Source organism: Vigna umbellata, chromosome 1, assembly GCF_029865625.1.
Source record: "Vigna umbellata cultivar VRB3 chromosome 1, Vumbellata_1.0, whole genome shotgun sequence".
NCBI lineage: Eukaryota > Viridiplantae > Streptophyta > Magnoliopsida > Fabales > Fabaceae > Vigna > Vigna umbellata.
Genome location: NC_142165.1, coordinates 13,906,707 through 13,927,479, shown reverse-complemented (window position 1 = coordinate 13,927,479; position 20,773 = coordinate 13,906,707). Strand labels below are relative to the sequence as shown.

Genomic DNA, 20,773 nt, shown 5'->3' with positions numbered 1-20,773 from the left:
ACTCTACGAATGAAAGCACTTTCACAATTATTATTTATTTTTCAACACATCACAAATCTTATAATTATTATTTTATTAATTTCTCACAATATTTAATTCCAAATATACTCTTCATCGTATTATTTTATTAATAAACTAACTCTGTCCTATCGTTATAAACATAAACACGTGACTTTTAGTCCCTGGCGGTATGCGTCGATCACTATGTATCATTGCTGATATTCGTCAGTGCACTCGTCACCTTCGTTTGGAGTCTTCGTGGTACCGTCAGTGTAGCATCCATCACTCATAACAGATCATCGTCTATGGCTGTATAAGAAAGAGGATTAACTCCACTCAACGTCGACATCAAGAACACAGAGGAGTGAGTCAGAAGGCGCAATGGGAAGTGGTGAACAGCAGTCATTGTTCGAGACTAGGAAAGACAGAGCAAGACACGTTCGGAGGGTCTATGCTGTCTCTGTGTCTCTGGCCATATGCTTTGTCTGGGCATTCAGACTCACCCACATACCCGCAAATGGGGAAGCTGGCCAATGGGCATGGTTTGGTTTGTTTCTTGCAGAACTCTGGTCTGGCATCTATTGGCTCTTTTATCAAGCCCTTCGCTGGAACATGGTCTTCAGAACAACCTTCCCCAACATACTCTCTCAAAGGTTTATCTTTTCCACCTTTACTATACAAAACTTGTACAACAACCCAAACTTCCATGTTCCAACGTAACTACTCATCATTTTGTGTGTGTTTGAATTTGGCAGATATGAGAGTAGGTTGCCGGGAGTGGACATATTTGTGTTCACGGCGGATGCTGTGGTGGAGCCACCGCTGATGGTGATTAATACGGTGTTATCTGTGATGGCTTATGACTATCCGGCTCAGAAGTTGAGCGTGTATCTCTCAGACGATGGGTGTTCGGAGATAACCTTTTATGCACTTTTAGAGGCTTCTTCCTTTGCCAAGCATTGGGTTCCATTCTGCAAGAGATTTAAGGTGGAACCGAGGTCACCTGCTGCCTTTTTCAACAACACTCATGCCTCAACAAAATCACACGATCATATCTATGTCAAACACTTGGCAACCATCCGTGTATGCACATATTCACCGTCACTTTTCTTTCTACTTTCATCTCGATTTCATACAATGTGCTTTGAAGACTCTGTGTACCTTGTCACAACGATGTTCTTGAATTTTATTTGCAGAAACTATACGAAGAAATGAAAAGGCGAGTAGAAGATGCAACCAAGTTGGGTGTACCCAGTGAAGCACGCTCTAAGCATAATGGGTTTTCCCAGTGGGAGAATTCATATACCTCACGACGTGATCACGACACTATCCTTCAAGTAGATTAACTTTCTAAAACTGTGTTTGAGAGAATCACATGTTACATATGATCGTTAAGTAAATATTTTGACTGTCTTGTAACTTGGATCATGTTTGGTGTTGTGCTTAACAGATAGTTGTGCATAAAAACGACTTTCATGGATCAAAGGATGAAGATGGCTGTATTTTGCCAACATTAGTGTATATGGCTCGTGAAAAGAGACCTCAGTATCATACCCACTATAAAGCCGGAGCTATAAATTCATTGGTAATACATATAATTTCAACCCTCCATTTCTTAAAAAATAAAAATTTGAAGGGACAATGGACTCTCAATTATTTTTAATCATAATTCTTTAACACCCAATAAATTTTTACATCTATTATATATATATATATATATACATTATTTTACACAGGAAAATGTTTTTTTCCAGCACATATATTCATTAAAAAAGTGAACTTTTATATTTATGAAACAACATTAAAAATTAAATAGTAAATATGACGTGGGTATAAAAATTTATTGGATTATGTATATAGGTACAACTTAAAAACAAAAAGTCTAAAAGAAAATTAATTCACGTGTCAAATTTATCAACTTTATGAATCTCATAGGGTTAAATCTTGTTTTGAAGTAATATGATGTTAATATATATATATATATATATATATATATATATATATATATATATATATATATATATATATATATATATATGTTTATAAATTAGTGGAACAACTCTTAAACCCTATACTAATATGTTTGGATTTTTCTTTTTCCCTCAAGAGAACCAAAATTTCAAATTTTAGTTGACTTAAATTACGATAAATTGTTTTCTTAAAAATAAAACTGAACTTAATTTTTTAATTAAACTTAATCACACGTCCGTAACCTTTCACGAAATATTATTGTATCCAGAGTCATTGAATATAACATTATATTTCTTTGACCTGTGTGTAGCTAAGAGTGTCTTCAACTATTAGCAATGGGAAAATCATTCTAATTCTAGATTGCGACATGTACTCAACCCATTCTCAATCAGTGAGAGACGCTCTATGTTTCTTCATGGACGAAGATAAAGGCTCAGAAATTGCTTACGTGCAATTTCCGCAAAGTTTTGATAATATTGGAAAGAATGATCTCTACGGGAATTCTTTATTTGAAATTCTGCAGGTAAGTTAGTTAAAAATGTGTTGAAAATATATAATTAATTTTGATGAAAATATGTGTAGTAATTTTCTTTCTTTAAGCATAGATTCGCTAAAAGTAATTTTACACTGTCTTGATCACTTTGAAGATAGACCTCGCTGGCACAGATGGTTTTGGTGGCCCTATTTTCATTGGAACTTGTTGCTTTCTTAGAAGAGAGGCTCTCTGTTCGAACAAGTTTAGTGGTGAATACAAAAATGATTGGAATGATGAGAATGAGAATGAGGTGACTGAAGTAAACTTGCATGAACTAGCAGAAAATTCAAAGGCTTTAGCAGATTGCACTTATGAGAAAAATACTTTATGGGGGAAAAAGGTAATTTAGTAATCTCTCAACACTTTCACGTTCACAATCATGATAAAAAAGAAAAATATTTTTTTAACACACCTAATTTCTTTTACATTCAAATGATATTACCATTCTTTATTTTTTACTCTTTCCTATTTTAAAAAAATACCAAAGTTTACATTTTTATAATCATTTTATTCTTATACTATGTGTCAAACTAAAGGTAAAAGTGCCATGATACGTTACTCTAATCAAAATGATTTGTTTTGTTGTAGATTGGTTCAATATATGGGTGTCTTGTGGAGGACGTGGTAACAGGGTTATGGATACAGTCACAAGGATGGAAATCAGTATACTGTAACCCATCAATAAGAGCTTTTTCTGGTATTGCTCCAACTAACTTACTTCGCTCACTGGTTCAATTGAGAAGATGGGGTGAAGGTGAATTGCAACTTTTGTTTTCTGAGTTCAGACCTAAATGTTATGGTCATAACAAGGTCAAATTAGGCCTACAATTGGGATATTTGCATTATAACACCTTTGCAATCACTTCCTTATCAGTACTATATTATTCCATCATCCCTCCACTTTATCTCCTTAAGGGCATTTCCTTCTTTCCAAAGGTATGTCCTTTTCTCACAAAAATCACAACTTTACAGCATTTTCTTCTCTCAAACTCCACATCAAACACAAACTCACATTCTAAATTACTCAAAATTCATGGTTCAACAGTTAATTAATAATGTTGCTAATATTTGTGCTTAATCTATTGGTTCAACAGATGTGTAGCTTATGGTTCATACCTTTCGCATGTGTAATTGTTGGGGAAATTGCTTATAGTTTGATTGAGGGTTTGAGTAAGGGAGGATCAATCAAAGGTTGGTGCAATGGTATGAGAATGTGGTTGTACGTGAGATCGAGTTCCTTTCTGTTTTCCTTGTTAAGTTTCATCTTAGGATTCTTTGGACGTTCAAATTCATCATTTTTACTCACGTCAAAGGTCACAGAAGATGATCTTGCTCAACGTTACGAGAAAGAGATCATGGAGTTTGGAACCTCTTCTCCTTATTTCACTGTTCTAGCAACAGTTGCTTTGCTCAATCTCTTTTGTTTGCTTTCAACTTTAAAGGATTTGGTCCTTGAAAAAGGTGCTTTTGTTGAGAAAATGGCATTACAAGTTCTTTTATGTGGATTTTTGGTTTTTATCAATTTTCCCTTATACGAAGCCATTCTTATTAGGAAGGATAAGGGTAGAATGCCAACCATTCTTTCTGTGAAGTCTACTACATTGGCTTTCACTGCATGTGTCTTCTTCAAACTATTCAATTGAGTAAATTGATGCAGTCTTTGCTTTTATCCTCTGATTGGCAAAGATATTTGTTTGCATTATTTTATCTCAATATGTTGTCTTTCCATTGAAAAATATGTACTTATTGCCATACTATTAATCTGAAATGGAAAGAAATGTTCAACTGCAACAACAATATGGTTTTGTTTGCAAGTGATTCTGTTTGCCACTTGTCTTTTTATCATCTCTTGCTCAGTGTAGCTTTCAGCTGAAGAAGGATTGTTAACATCCCATTCACAAAACTTTTGTAATTGGTTTTAAAAGCTGCAGAGAGATTGCATATATAGAGCTAAATAAATCAATTTCAGTTTTAATGGAACTTTTTGAAGACTTTCAATTCGTTCATATATATTCTTAATCTTTTATAGGTTCTCTGTTTTTGGAAACATAGATATGTTTTCTGATAAGTTAAATAATAGCTATCAGAAAATAATATAATCTTTTTTTCTCAAGAAGAAGAATAACTTTACCCTCTTTTTATGCACGAGAAACATAAGTTAAAGAGGTTAACAATTTTTTAATAATAAATTATGTGTTACTATTTATTCATTATATTTAAAAGACACTCATCACAATCTATCACTTAAACAGTTATAAAAAAATTATAAAAAAGATTTGTTAAAAAAACATTTTCCTATAAATAATAATAAATAAAAGATATGCCCTTTCTTCCTTTTTTTTTTCATTTTTTTCTATTTTTTTTATCTCAATATCAATATGTTCTATTTTTTCCCACGTACGAAGCCATTCTTATTAGGAAAGATAGGGGTAGAATGCGAACCATTCTTTCTATGAAGTCTACTACATTGGCTTTCACTGCATGTGTCTTCTTGAAACTATTCAATTGAGTACATTGATGCAGTCTTTGCTTTTATCCTCTAATTTGCTTGCATTATTTTATCTCAATATGTAGTCTTTCCCTTGAAAAATATGTACGGTTACTATGAGTTTATAACCAACTCATCAGACATAGAGGCAGGTTATATGGACAAGACTGAGCGATCAATGCAAAAGTAAGCATCTTACTGTCGTTTGGTTTGTTCCCTCGATAGTAGTTGAGCAGAATTAATGCGTAATTAATATTACAACGACTATTAATGAGTGATTAAAGTTTATATTAATGATCATTAAGAAGTAATTTAGTTAGTTAGATTCTTATAAACTCTATAAATAAGAGTTTAATCTCGATAAACTCACCTCTAACTCACTATTAATTTATAAAAGATCTATGGAGAAAAATTATGAATTGAGCGTGGAGGGTATTCTGCATGTCATTCCAATACCCTGATCAATTATCAGAGTGCGGAGTGAAAAAACGCGATTATCCTGGTTCCATTTAAGTAGAAACATGTACTATTGTCTTACTGTTAATATGAAATGGAAAGAAAAATTTTCCGATATGTTTGCCACCTGTCTTTTTATCATTGCTCGGTGTAGCTTTCAGCAGAAGAAGGATGGTTAACTTCCCATTCACAAAGCTTTTTTAATGGTCGACCTGCGTCACAAACTTTTTTTTTTCTCACTTTGTATACGCACCATGAAGAAATTCTGATTTAAACTGTATTCATCTAAAAATTCAGACAATCATAATCTGAGGGAAGAGATGATGAAATGTAATTGATGAAAATCTTAGTCATTGAAAAGAAAATAATATAGCAATGTGAATACGATGATGAACGATTTTCCGGAGAAAAGAGATATTCCAGGAAAAAGAGGAGAAAATTTAGGATGGAAATGGTGTTTTTGGATAAGAGGGAGAATTATTTGTAGTGTAGATATATTAGAGAACTCAGTGTTGAAAAAAAGGAGTAGCAACTTCAAATGGGAAAGGAAGAAACCCATCACAACCAAGTTTATCAAATGATGCATCAAGGATAAAATATATCTAAGTTGAAATAATAATGATAATACTTTAAAATAATATTAAAGTATGATGTAATAAAATATCAATTCAAATATATTTAAAATTTTAAAACAACATTTAAATAAAATTAAATGTAAGATATAAATTTAAATAAATTTAATCTTGGTAAAAATATTTTTAAAAAATATTAATTTTAATAAAAATATTAATATTATTTTTAAAAATATTATTCTAATAAAAATTAAATTTGATTTTAATTTAAAAAAATTCAATAATTGAATTAAATTAAAATAGTAAATATATTGATTAAATTGAGATTTTTTCTATCACACTCTCGTGTATAACACTCATTTTCTAAAATTATAAAAATAGAATTGTATCACATTTTCTAAAATAGAAATATTCGAACAAATAAAAGAATCAACTGAGAATATTTTACTTAATAATTTTTATATGATTGAAAGAATTATATATTTCTTTTTTGGAATTTTGATTTGATGGTTTATTCTTAAAATTAAAAAAAAATAAAAATAAAAACCTTTATTATCCAAAGCATACCCAAAGAAAAGACTACGAAATTAAGAATCAGAAGTCGAAAGAATCTAAGCATGGCGCAGGTGCTGTACATGGCTTTACCTGTCCCCGCAAAACCCCGCAAAGCTGCATCCTCATCTTCTTCTTCCAAGCCATTGAAGCTTCCCCGTAGAAGCCGCTCCACCAACATATCCATTCCTACTGTCAAAGGTAACAACAATCAAAGCATGCTTTTTCATCTCCTGCTACAATGCTCCTACTTCATTCAATGCTTCTTTCACTATTGAATAAAAACTGAAACTTTCAGGCAGTGGCAAACGTTTGCTCAAACCCCAGAAGCTGAATTTAGAGGTTTCTCCTCACAGAGCTGGTGCATCCACTTTTTCCCTCATCGTCGTGTGTGCTTTGAAAGAAAGTGGAGTTTTTTATTTGTTGGTCTGGTTTTTGTCGATGTTGTAGTTTCAGCGGTGAGATTGATGCGAATTGAGCTCGGTGGTGCTTTTGCTGACCTTCTCAACGAGAAAGGGAAAGGTTCTGGTGAAAACGAGATGGGATATGTTCAAAGAACGCTCGGTTTTCGCACTCGGGAATTGAGTCATCATGACCTTAGATTGGTTAGTAATTTAGTTAGTTATTACTTTGAACCCTTTGAATCCTTTCTGTGCTTGCTTCACAACTTACATTGCAAAATGTTCTTTCTTATATTTAAATGTTCTCTTTAATATCTAACAACTTCAAGATTGGATGCTTTGGTAATGACAACAACTTTTCTAGTTGCATATCAATAATTCAATATGCAAATGAGTTTTTGTTGTTCTTTATGAAAGTGGTATATGGGAATGATTGACTGCTCGCTTGTCTTCATCAGAGATTAAGCACACTGTATGAGTATAATGCTTGATTTACAGTTCTACTTAGACGTTGATTACTTCGCCCAATTTCTCCTATTTGATCAGACTTTGCAAAATCCAGAGTATTATCACCCCTTATTAGGCTCAAACTTTTAAGTATTTCGACTTCTAAACTAAACTCCCTTTCATGTCACTTCATCAACAAATTATTGATTATTTTCTCTATTCGTACTACAAATTATATAGGTCACAGACATTGTTGGTGGCACAATTCGCTGGAGAAGATATCTTGATCATCTGATCAATTCACTGTGTCATGATAAAGATATATCTAGCATGGAACCTCTTCTCTTACAGGTGAATTTGAGCTCTATATTTATTACGATCATGTTTGTTTCAGTCACTGACTAATTAAATACATCATATACAGCACAAACAGAGGATAAAGAAAAGAGCAAAATTCCATTTTTTTTTTTAAATTTCGTGAACACTGGCCATTAAAGATTTTTTGCTGGATCTTTTGCCATAAAGTACATGGTGTTGTTAAACATTCATCAACCTGAGTCCTTATGTTCTTTGAGCATTTTAATGATCTTAGTACTTTCAGATTCTACGAATTGGCTTCTATGAGGTTGTCAAATTGGACATGCCACCTTATGCTGTTGTAGATGAGGTATTTTATGGCCCATATGTATTTCTTGTTTAGTAATGAATTGGTTGGATTGGATTCATGTTGCCTGAGGCTTGAGAAAATATCATAAAGATTATAATTTGAACAATGGATATGAACTAAATTTATAATTGCAAAGGATTTTCATTTACTGAATTCAATTTTTTTAATGTTGTCTACTGGTGATGTGTTATGCTTATGAGAGTGATTATTGTTTTGAAATTCAACCTATATTTCTTCTCTTTTTTCAGAAGAATTAATTTTTGAAAATAAATTTTGATGTCATGTTACTATAATTTTGAGGCTTTGGTTCAATATAATATATACACTATAGTTCCAACCTTCTTTTAATTGTAGTATGAATATACTATAGTTCCAACCTTCTCTTAATTGTAGTATGAATCTGCTGTATGAAATGCAGAACGTGGAGCTTGCTAAAGTTGCTCTTAGACCTGGGGCTGGAAACATGGTCAATGGAATCCTCCGAAAGCTAGTTGCACTTAAGGTTTTATTTTTTTGTATATTGAATGTTTTAACTATATGTTGGAAGTCTCACATCGACTAGAGATAATATAAATTTAGAATATATAAGTGGGTGCAAACTTCACGTTATAAGTTGATTTTGTGAGGGTAGAGTTAGGCATAAAATGCACTTCTTAATATGCTATTAGAGTCATGGATTAGAACCTAGTCCTACGCTCGAAATGTACATACCTCAGTATCTTATAAGCTGGTTTTGTAGGGTTGACTTAGGCTTAAAGTCTTGAAAAATTTTATTCTGGTTTTGTAGGGTTGACTTAGGCTTAAAGTCTTGAAAAATTTTATTCCCGTTCTAGTGTTCGTGGGTCCTTACTATTTGTAATGACTTATTCTTGGTGTTCTTCTTCATGTTCAGCCTTATATAATATACAACTTTATTTTGCGTGGTCCACTTCTAATTTGACCTAGACCAAGTCTTCTTATTTGACCTAGATAGAGTCCAACCCTTCCTTTTCGATTGAAACCTTGTCAGAGTGAATAAGTCGTTACATACAGTAAGCAGCCCACCCCGGAATGATTGAGAAGAATTTTTTTTCAAGATTTTAAATCTAGCTCAACCCTACTAAACTAACTTGTAAGGTGAGGTTTGCACCCATTTATATACTTTAAATTGGTCTTATCTCTAGTCGAAGTTGGACTTTCAATACACCCTTCACGCCGAGGTTTATACATCTCAAACGTGAAATTAGATATTAATGGGTAGTCTAATAGCGGGTGGAACAACAAACCAACAAAGTCCAATTCTTAACACTATAAATCATGAAGAATTTTATCAAATCCATTGATGTTTGGTTTGCAGGAGAACGGTACTCTTCCTTTGCCCAAAGTGGAGGGTGATGACCGTGCTCAAGCACGTGCGTTGGCTACTCTACACTCACATCCAGTTGTGAGTGACTTACTGCTTTCACTTTTCTATACCACTATTCATTATTCTAACAGGAAAATTCAAAACTAGGAATCATGCATCAGAGACCGATAACCATAAAATCTTTTATTTTGTGCTCAGCAATAACCTCAATACCATTAAAGTATGGGTACGGTATAAGCTTAAGATATTCAAAATTGTTGTAAACAAAAAAAATCAATAAAGAATTAGAACTATGTGATCAATACTTAGTTTGTACTCATTTTCTACCTTGCTCTTGCATACCTAAAGTGTTATGCTATTGTTATTTTCTTAATATTTTGTGGTGGTTATCAAAACATAATAGGCTAACGTTGAAGGCCAAAAAAATTTTATTTCGAAGGTGGAATTTGTATTTCAGGATTTAGATACAGTGCACTAAAATATAATGGTTCTCACTTTGAAAGGTGTTTTCTTGGTTGTTTATTTTCTCAGGTTAGTATCATTGGTCAAACATAAGTTTGCTGTACCTAAGATCAAATGCCTAGATAAATATATCCTAAATGTCTATCCCTGTTTTTTGCAAGAAGAGTTTTAAGAGTATTCTGTTAGGATATAAGGAGAAGAGACATAAGTTAAGATAGTTAGAATATTAATGGGTTAGTTTCTTGAGGTGTTAGTTGGATAAATTGGGGGAGAAGGAGAGGACAAAAAAAAGATGTTAATTAGGAAGCACAAATTTGGGCCATGGTGAAGCTGCCAGTGTTTTGCGGCAGACCCAATTGGTTCGATTGCTAGGACCGAAAAATTCTGAGATGCAAGGAATTCATTCATGAGCATGGAGGGTATGACTGTTTTTATTTTTTTTTATTGGCAATGTCAAATGTTAGTATTTGTTAGTGGGAGGAGTTGAACCCACAACCTCTCACCCTCCTTTCTAACTTTACCACTAAGCCAATTTTATATGAGTGTGACTATGCTTTGGTTCTATATTTTGTGCCAAGATAACCCAGATTCATTGGGAATCATTTTCCACGGCTTTGGTAAAAAGATTCAAAGATAGTTATGGTAGCAATATCTTTGAAAGATTGACTTCCATGAAAAAAGAAGAGAAAACTGAGATGCAATCTTGCAGCAAATAAGTGGAAACTTCCACAGTGTTCTTGCATGAGGACCAGCATTTAGATGTATAAAAGGGGACACTGATTCAGAGAGTAGTAGTTTTAAGTGTGATGGTAATGCATTTCAATTCTTGAAATCTGAAAGTAGAAGTAAAGAAGGTTGGGTAATGAAGAATCACACCATCTGTAGTGGAGAAAAAACAAAAAATGTGGTGAGATTAGCAAGAGAAATAAAAATCATTATGGAGAAAGAAGTGGATGCATCAACAAAGAGAGTGAAGATTATGGACTTATGATCAGTTTCTTGATAATCCGATTATAAAGTTAACCAATAAGAAAGATGAAGATCGACATGCAACCAAGCATCATTCCCGGGTTCAGATTTCCATAATATGAATAAGAAATGATTGTTGGACTCATTTGATAATGAAGGTGGTGGGAACATCAATGACATTGGAATCTTGGAATTTCAACTTATTGGGTTTAGAGACTTTTATACAAAATCCAATCTCATCCCCACCACCACCCAGGCCTCCAGGCCCAAAATTTGCAAGTTGTAGCCAGTGGATTCCCTTCCTATGATAGGACAATATCACAATGCTTTCAAGAAGGATAGATGAAGATCACAGTGATGAAGATGAGCCACAGGATCAAACTTCCACTATTACAACCTTGAGGACAAGGTTGATTTTTGGAGGAGTGAATTGTTAGGATACAAGGATAAGTGAAATTAGTTAAGATATTTAGAATATTAACGAGTTAGTTACTTGAGGTGTTAGATATAAATAGGAAAGGCGATGAGAGAAAAGAATGTCAATTTTGTAGATTGAGCATTAGCTCTTTGTGAAGGGGAAGCCCTTGAAGGAGAGACTGCTCTCCTATTTCGTGTTATTTTCATTCTATTCAATAAAAAATCCTTCTTTTCTTTCCCTTTGCATTTCTTGGTTATGGCTGCATGTTTAGTCTTGCTTTTCCATTCTAGATAGTTGAAGTCAATAGTTGATTGTCTAAAGATTTTTGTCTAACAAAATTGGTTAGCTGTGATGATTAATGTTGCATCCCCAAAATGGAAATGAGGCAAAAAGAAGAAAAAATATTGATTGAATTAATTGAACAGAACAAAGGAGACAAATCTCTCCTCTGTTTAACCTTTTACACAAAGGTAATGCTTTGTTTACAATTGATAAAACATAAAATGTCACCATCTCCCTTACACCCTCATATGTTTTATCTATATCAGTTAACCCCTCTAACTTACTAACCACTAATTTTCCTTTCTCTGTTCTAACTCATAACAATGAACAAATTTGTTTACCTTTTTTGGCATAACCATTTTAGTTTACTTTTTCTGTAAATCAAAGTATAGTAGGGATATATTACTCCAATAGTACTACCCAAGGTGCCAATGGCATGGGATCCTACAAGGGCAGGAAGAGGACCACTGTATAATGAATAATTTAGTATTCTTTTAACCAAACTAGAATGTAAGAGTTAACAAAACGAACTTTGCAATTTACTAAAGTTGCTATCAACAAAATAAGGTAGGTAAAATTTAATAAAAACATTTTCTTATTGCTCCTTTTGCAGTGGATGGTAAGGAGATGGACAAAGTATCTCGGCCAGGAAGAAGCCATTAAATTGATGATATGGAACAACAGTGAGCCCAGTTTCAGCTTAAGGCAAGTGAATATTTCTTCCATTTATTTGTGCTCTACCTGGGGTAGCATGTAACACATAATAAAGAACTCAAGCTATATTTTTATGATAATTTCAGAGCAAATCGTGCAAGTGGTTTTTCAAGAGATGACCTTGTGGCACAGCTTAATGCATTGAAGGTGCTACCACTGCCATGATTGAATGTGGCATTTGCTTATCATAGTATCTGCTTTTTATTTTATTTTTATTGTTTAATGTTTTTGTAAATTTATAAAATTGTGCAGTTTGTTTTTGAATGAATTCCTTTCTTTTTTATCAGGTTTGAGTAGAAGTTCATGTTACATTTGCACTATAAAATTGTATATTACCTGTTACTCTCTATATTGTCAATGTCTTCCTGACAGATTTAAGTTTCAGGTCCCTCACAAGCTTTCATTGTATTTAGATGAATTTGTTCGTGTCAAAACTGGGTTGCAGGTATAAATTTCCTTACGAGTATTATGAATTTCTATGGTGTCGAACACTCATTAGAGGAGAATATCCGTTCGGACTGAACTATATGCATATTTTCTCCCTTATGTAAATAATAGCTCATAGGTTCAACAGTGTGTAATTGCCCTTTAGCTGACTACTTGCTTACTGTGGGTTATCTTTTACTTTCATTTCTCTTATATTTTTCAAATGGGAGGCATTGAAGTTATATTTATATTTGCTGTTATTATCTGTTATGAAGTAAGCATGACTTTCTCGTTTAAGCTGACTGATTGTAGGCTCGTATTTCAGATTGTCATTCATGCTGGTCTGCTCAAAAAGGGTTTATGTTCAGTTCAGGATGAAAGTGCAGGTCAACTGTCAACTTTTCTCATAGAAGGGATTCATATAAGGCAGTAATATCTAAAGTTTATTTTCTCCTCTTTTACATTTTACTTGAAACACTGTGACTGGCCTCTTCTTTGCTAGATGACCCACCAGGGATAATACTACATCGTTTTATGCATTCATGTTCCTGTATGGGTTTTCTTTGTAAGATTTTGTTGTGATTGATGGAATTTGTGACCAAAGGCCTTGCATTTAGCATACACACGATTTTACCTAATATGCTAATCAATGTATAGATTTCAACCGGTCTTTATTTTCCATTTTGAATTTAAAGAAATTTTTACTTTACATGGTTATATATTATCGTACAGTGTGTCACATCCTTGATTGCAGGTCTAGTAGTTTCTGTTGTGGATCCTCAACCTGGTGAAACTATCGTGGATGGCTGTGCTGCTCCTGGTGGGAAGACCCTATACATGGCCTCTCATTTAAGTGGCCAAGGTACTAATTTGTCTAAGATATTTTCTTAAATCATATTGAATTTCAATTTCTTCAGGTACTCTGATAGATATTTTCTTGACTTTGTTTTTCTTTCGAGGAGATTTGTTTCAGATACTTATAGTTTTCGTGAGTTAGGTCTCTTACCCTGGGAGTTGGAATTATAATAAGCTTTGTAAAACATGAACATCGTTTCAGATCCCCTCTCCCCACGGACCCCCTCATAACATGTAGCAGGAATCGTGTTCTCTGTTGGAGATAATAATCTCCTTCGATCTTCACTCATTCTGGCTATGAGACTGTATTTTTGTCAACAATATTCTAACTTCAAAATTTGTTGATATACTAGTTTCTTGCTTTTTTCGTTTTCCATTCAGCAGAATAAAAGGAAAGCTTGTGTTTTCAGGTAAGGTATTTGCAGTTGATGTAAATAGTGGTAGGTTGAGAATTCTTAAAGAGACAGCAAAGTTGCACCAAGTGGATGGTGTCATTACCGCCATTCATGCTGATCTTCGTACATTGACTGTATGTTATTTTCTTCCTGTAAGTGTTAACTCTGAAATTGTTATGTAATTATTTCTTATTAGTTTTCTTTTGGATTTTATCCAGGATAATGAACAACTTAAGAGTGACAAAGTTTTGTTGGATGCTCCATGTTCTGGACTTGGTGTTCTATCCAAGGTGATTGTGTTATAATATGTTTCCTCATTGTCATTGTTTTCACAAATTAATTAGTATATTCTGCTTATCTTGTTTATTAATCTGTTTTATTCATTGGCTTTTGAAGAGAGCGGACTTGCGCTGGAACAGGGCGCTTAAGGATATGGAAGAACTGAAGAAATTACAAGATGAGCTACTGGATGCAGCATCCAAGTAAGCTGGGGATTCTCTTTGATGTTTCCTCTCTGTTTGTGTACATTATATTTTATCCAGTGAATTCATTGAATGAAGTGACGAAAAGCTTCATATGCTGGTTGCTTATTGCATAATCAATCAAGGCTTGTTGTTGTATGCTGATATGAAAAATTGAGTATACTAATTTCGAAATAATTTCTGTAGTAGATGAAACTAATGACACATTGTTTCCCTAATGCATTTTTTTTTGCACATTTAGATTGGTAAAACCTGGGGGAGTATTAGTTTACAGTACATGCTCCATAGATCCTGAAGAGAACGATGACAGGGTGGCTGCATTTCTTGTAAGACATCCGGTAAGAATGATCACTATTCACTAATCTTATTCAAATATTTTAATCTTTTGTTTAAAATACTCTTTCCTTTTCTGAATCGCACTACTTCAAATTAGCTTTAGTTGAATTGTTATATGGAAGATGTTTTAAATGGCAAATCCTCCTTTTTAAGCTTGGTGACGGGCTTCTTAAGAGAAATTGGATGCTGTTTACGTCTCAGGAATGTTGTTGAATAGCATTTGGAGTTACTGGAAGTTTATAGAAATTAAATGTTCTGCATGTCTTTGATTAGGTCCTTGTAAACATTTTAGGACATGATTGTCTGATTCCATTTTGAGTTTTTGACACAGCAGAATGGATTAAACAGGGACAACATGCATATCATTCTCTTTGGAAGTGCTCTGGTTTCCCCTCTAATATTTCAAGTGCTAATTTACTATTATTTGAATTCCAGGATTTCCGCATTGATCCTGTAGACAGATATGTTCCTCCTGACTTTGTGACAAGCAGTGGTTTCTTTTTCTCCAACCCAGTTAAACATTCACTAGATGGTTCCTTTGCTGCTCGTTTGGTACGAGATTCATAGAATGAGTTTCTGAAAAGGAATCCTTTGTGGATTTATTGCCAAATAGATGTCATTGATGAAAAATGAAGAGGCTGCTTATGAGTTGTGGCTGTTCTGGTATATCTCTTCATGTCTTCATACTTTGAAATCAAACATTTAACCTGCAGTGGGATGCTGCACTTCCAGAACAGGCATTCTAATTTCTCAAAGAAAAGATTTATATGAGATGAGATTGTCAATAAGTTTTATTTCACAAGGAGCTCTGGAAGGATGATGAATTGGTGATCCTTAAAAGAAGTACAAATACTATTTGTGAATGGAAAGTCCAAGCTTCAAAGATTTCTCCAGCATAATTACGCATTCTGCTGCAGTTTCAAGAGATTACTTTGAGTGCAATGTTCAGTAGCTGTTAACTTGGAATGTTGTCTTTTAGGAGTGTTTGTAGTTTGATTTAGTTCAGTTTTGTATTAAAAAGTCATTTGAATCAAACATCAAATATAATCAAACCAAATCAATTTTTAAAACTACAGTTTAATTTAGTTTTAGAGGTTGATATTATTTTAAAACTGCTATACATAAGTATATCATAAAGAGACATTTTCTTTTCATTTATTGACCTATTTATAATTCACTTTTTTAATATTCTTAGCTAACTTACATTGCAATTGTCTGCTGTAATGCTCTGATAATTAACTATTAAACTATAAATTTTATATATAAGATTGATCCTTGATTTTTAATCTGAATCAAACCGAATATTCAAGGGAAAAGTGATAGATCAAAACATTTAGTACAAATTGGTTTTGATCAATTTTTATGATTTCCTGTTGCTGTATTGGTTTAGTTTTTAATACCCTTAACTATTTTTACTGTGACGCTGCCATATGAGGTGCAGAGCTATTAATGTTACTGGTGGCAAATTATATATAGGCACTTATAGCTGCAGCTGTAACTTTTGTCCATACAAAAAGGTGCATGGCAAAGACTAGTTAAGAAATGCTAGAAATGAATGCCAATGGTTTTCTAGTGTCACAATATTCTGTTCAAGTTTAAAAAAAACTTTACTTAGGCATAACGTGCATTTCTCACCCTAGGAGTATCCTTTGGCAGAATCTTTACTCTCATTTTTTTCTTGTTCTTTTTTAGCATATAACAGTATACAGTAATGCAGTTTTCAAGTTTTTTTCGTTTCTGAAAGTGCTATATATTCCAAGCACTAACTCAATGGTGACTGTGAACACACTTGTAATACAACTCAATTCAATACTAATTTAGACATTTATGATGTAATCCTTAGACTAACTTCTAAATATACTAAAAAAAAGTAATTTTCAGAAAAAAAAAATTGTAGGGTGAATAGTATGTTAACACCTGTTTGGAGAGATGGTGTTAGTGCTTGTGATGAGCTGTTCCATGGGAAATGATGATAAGGAGAAAGCAACAGAGTTAACCATGACTGCGTGAGTACATTTGGCGTATCTGAATTATGCATTGCCATGCATAGGGCTATGACTGATAAGCATCAGCAATTGTTGTGCATGTCCACAACGTGTCATGAAAACTATTATCCTCTCTGTTATGTTCAGAAGTCACAAGTGAGAAAAACCAAACCCTATAGAGCATAGATCATAGAGACACACAACATGGTCCCTGACATTACTTTGAAACACCAAAACAGGAAGCCAGGTCCACAAGATGGAGTTTTGGTTGCTCTCTCTCTCTCTCAAGGATATGTATCAGTGTATTCTTTTCCTAATACTGCTACCAGAGAATAAATGATTTCATATCTGCAATTTTCTTATATTAGTACTGATAAACCACTAATCATTTTGATGATATGATTTTTTTTGCACTAACCATGCACAGGCATTGAATACTTTTTTATTGATTAACAATGTAAAAATGTGTACAATGTTACTAATAAAAGTTAAACTCTTTTCATATACAAGCAAAATGCTACCTAGGATCTTATTCAGCAATGTAGTTCATTGGCTCCGTGCACTCAACTAACCACACACAGGAGACAGTTTCAGTGGAATAGTACAAAACTTTCTTTGTCATCTTTTCACAAACTTCCACTGTCTCAAATTTGATGCGTTGAATGAATTTATCTTAAAGTCTTGCATGCAATTGTTTATAAATATAAAGTGATAAGGAATAAAATAAAGTGTCATCTCACTACATTTATATAAAAAATTATTACAGTTCTTATTTTGTATTAAGCAACTTTAACCAACACATGAAAGAAACAGAGGAAATGTTAATTAAGAGACTTTTATTTACTCTCTTTTTGACAATTCCTTAGGATTAATTGTCATTATTTTCAAAAATAAGTATTTAATAAAAAAATTCCTTAACAAAACTAATTAATAATACATAAAAAAGGATAAACTTCATGCACATAAATTTCATTTTCAAACTGAACCAAATCAGTTAGCCATCATTGCATTTAATTACTTAGGTGATATTCCTAAGAATACATCTCTACATTTATTACACCTATTGAAGGTTAGCTAAACCATATATATATACATATACATAAATATACATATATACACACACAGTACAATCTGCTAAATTGAATGAGCTTGATGTTATATAAGAACCGCTATATGGTTATTGGGGTGACATATTCACCTTTGATAGAGTTTTTGTTTGATACGTTTTTCTCTCCTCATTCTCGAGCCTTCATCATGTTCATGAGAAAAAGTGTCTTCATCTTCCTTCTTCACAACTCCATCTTCAGAATGCTTTTGCATTCTCAACTCTTTTTGTTTCTCTGTTGGACCTTTATATTCTTACTATCCCTCCATTAGTTCTTTCCTACCTATATATGAAGGTTAGTCATCAGCATAGTTCTCTGCATCCTATGTAGAAAAGGAGAAAAGCTTAAGTTGGTGAGGCTGATTTGGGATGAAAGAGATTCATTATGCAGGTGAATTCATGCTTAATTAACTGTTCACTCCTATATATTCTTCATGAGATACAGCATATCCATATCAGTGTGCATATACCATATCATTTCTAAAGAATTTTTATCATATATACACCTAAAATCATTCAATATACTTACAAAACCAGCATCATGTTTAATTTTTCACCTTATGAGGAGCCTACATGTTTCTTTTCTTGATCCTTCTGCAAAAAAGATCCAAATTTAGTAGTTTGGAGGAACTAAACAGACAGCAGGATAAAAACTAAGACATGAATTTACTTCTCTACAGATCAAGCAAATTTCGTTAAAACACACTGCAATTGGTTATGATTCATTCTAAAAGCATGGAAAGACTTTATCTATCTATCTATCTATATATTTGTATATCTCTATCATTTTATGTAGCTGAAGCTAACTGCAGGTTTAATTAGAAATAACATATCTTTTTCTTTTATTTGAGAAATCATATCCAACATTAGACAAACCTTTTAACAAAAAAAGTGTACTATATTTCCCCGTTATTTATGGCTTGGACCATTTTCTCAGTTTAGTATTCTTTTCAAATTTTACATGATTATGTGTTAGAGGAAGTACTCTCGCACTGAATTAAGTAAAATATGCAGAGATATAAAAAAGAAAACTGAAACCAGCTCAGTCATTATATTTATAAACTTGATATATGCCTGATATATTGTTGGAAGTTTTACGTTGATTAGAAATAAAACCAATACAGAGAATACAAGTGAGTGTAAACCTTATTTTATAAATCGATTTTATGGGTTGAATCAAACTTAAAGTACATTTTTTACATACATAGATAAACATATATTTGTTGAGCATGATAGAAGATCTGTTCTTAGATTGTTGTGTATTAAAAATCAGCTTCTTAAGCGGATCTGAACAGTTTAGCATTAAATATAGTTCCTGAGTCCAGGTCAGAGGATATATATAGTGTAGAAAGTCTTTAATTAATGTAATGTAATAATGGTATGCATGTAGATGGTGTGAAATAGAGGAGATGGTGGGTAAATAAATGAATGAGAAAGCAATATAGTAAGTGCATGAGCAAAAATAGAGTAGGAAAAAAGTGGAAGAAAGATGGTTAATTTGGTAGAGGAAAGGTGCACATGGAAATGCCGTATTAATAAATGTATATGTATGGTCTGATCGGAATGCATGATGGTTGACATGTAATGTTGGACAGGTGATGATATTGAATGGAAGTGCATGTGTTGAAGGGTTCATTGGTGGTTGGAGGGATTGTGATGAGATATATCATCTCATGTTGACAGAAGAGAGAGAGCACAACCCGAGAATGGTTAAAGGAGTGTTTGCCTTTGTTGGGAGTGTGCTCTCTCTTCCTCTGTCATCATCACATTCACATGCCTTTGCTTTCTAGCTAGCTAAACTGCAACAGTACATGCACCACTCTCTGTTATACCTTTCAAGGTATGTCAAGCTTTTCTTACCTCAGGTTGGATTGCTTATAAACATGTCCCTTTCAAACTGCTCACATATGCTATATGTCTAGCTCGTATACCACTGCATAAATTCAAATGCTCCTTCAAATCACTCTCATCTAAACATATCACCCTTTTTTCAAAACACTTTTGGAAATCAAAGTGGATACAACTAAGAAGATTATCATTATTGTTAGTCAAGATCTTCTACTGGTTTTTTCTTCGGATATTATAAATCCTTTTTAGGCTTAATTACCTTTTTTTTCTCCATTTTTATTGAAAAGTTGTAAATATATATAACTTTTATTTTTATTTTAATCAAGTTATAACTAAAATTTCATTTTACTAAATAATAATATTTTATTTTAATTTAAAAAATTATGGATGAACTTTATAAAAAGAACAAATAAAAATTTGTTACAAATAAATTTAAGATTTTGTTTTATTATACTTTCTCTTCTTTTGAATATTAAGCAATTATAAGATTCACCAAGAAATGGTTAAATTGAGAATTTAATTCCTTGCAATGAAAAATGACAATTTACATAAATTGTATATTTTAAGTGTTTGAATTAAATGTAGTTCTTTAAAGAAGTATTACAGGACACAACACAGATGGGTTGTAGCATTAATTTTCTTGAATCAGAGGCCTTTCAAAATTTTAAAAATTTAATTAATTATGTAAATAAAATGTTTAAAATGAAAAATTAAATCAAAATAATGCAAATTTAAAATATTTTAAAATTTGAAATCTCTCCTTTGAAATGCACACGCAGAAATTTAGCTTCATTTTCAATTACACTTCTAAAACATCGTCACCTTCTATTCTCCCACATCCATGAAATTCTCCAAATGCTTCATTGAAACCTAGTTCTTCTTCTGCTAAAATGCCCCAAATCCTCCATTGTAATTCCTTTAGAAACCTTGCATGCATTCACTTTGCAACCTCAGAGCCCAGTTTGGACAAATCTGAAGCATAAACATCGGTGTGCTCTGAAACCCCGGTGTGCCAATTTTGGTGGGACGTGTACGAGTGGAAAGGGAGAACAATGGATACCC

At 32.9% G+C, this 20,773-nt stretch overlaps 2 protein-coding genes across 2 annotated transcripts; both read left to right on the top strand.

Moving 5' to 3' along the window:
* Positions 1-210: 210 nt before the first annotated feature.
* LOC148204722 (cellulose synthase-like protein E1) lies at positions 211-4,303 on the top strand. Its single transcript, XM_088096356.1, has 8 exons — positions 211-653; positions 756-1,083; positions 1,197-1,337; positions 1,451-1,585; positions 2,282-2,494; positions 2,619-2,846; positions 3,095-3,442; positions 3,601-4,303. Exons 1-8 carry the CDS (start codon positions 382-384, stop codon positions 4,147-4,149), a joined length of 2,214 nt encoding a protein of 737 aa, XP_087952482.1. The 5' UTR covers positions 211-381; the 3' UTR covers positions 4,150-4,303.
* Positions 4,304-6,589: 2,286 nt separating this feature from the next.
* LOC148204721 (uncharacterized) lies at positions 6,590-15,927 on the top strand. Its single transcript, XM_088096354.1, has 17 exons — positions 6,590-6,775; positions 6,873-6,935; positions 7,025-7,179; positions 7,663-7,773; positions 8,024-8,089; positions 8,508-8,591; positions 9,426-9,512; positions 12,179-12,270; positions 12,366-12,426; positions 12,665-12,724; positions 13,031-13,091; positions 13,460-13,567; positions 13,971-14,089; positions 14,174-14,245; positions 14,352-14,437; positions 14,679-14,775; positions 15,209-15,927. The coding sequence occupies exons 1-17, from the start codon at positions 6,640-6,642 to the stop codon at positions 15,338-15,340; spliced, it is 1,590 nt and encodes a 529-aa protein (XP_087952480.1). The 5' UTR covers positions 6,590-6,639; the 3' UTR covers positions 15,341-15,927.
* The last annotated feature ends 4,846 nt before the right edge of the window (positions 15,928-20,773 follow it).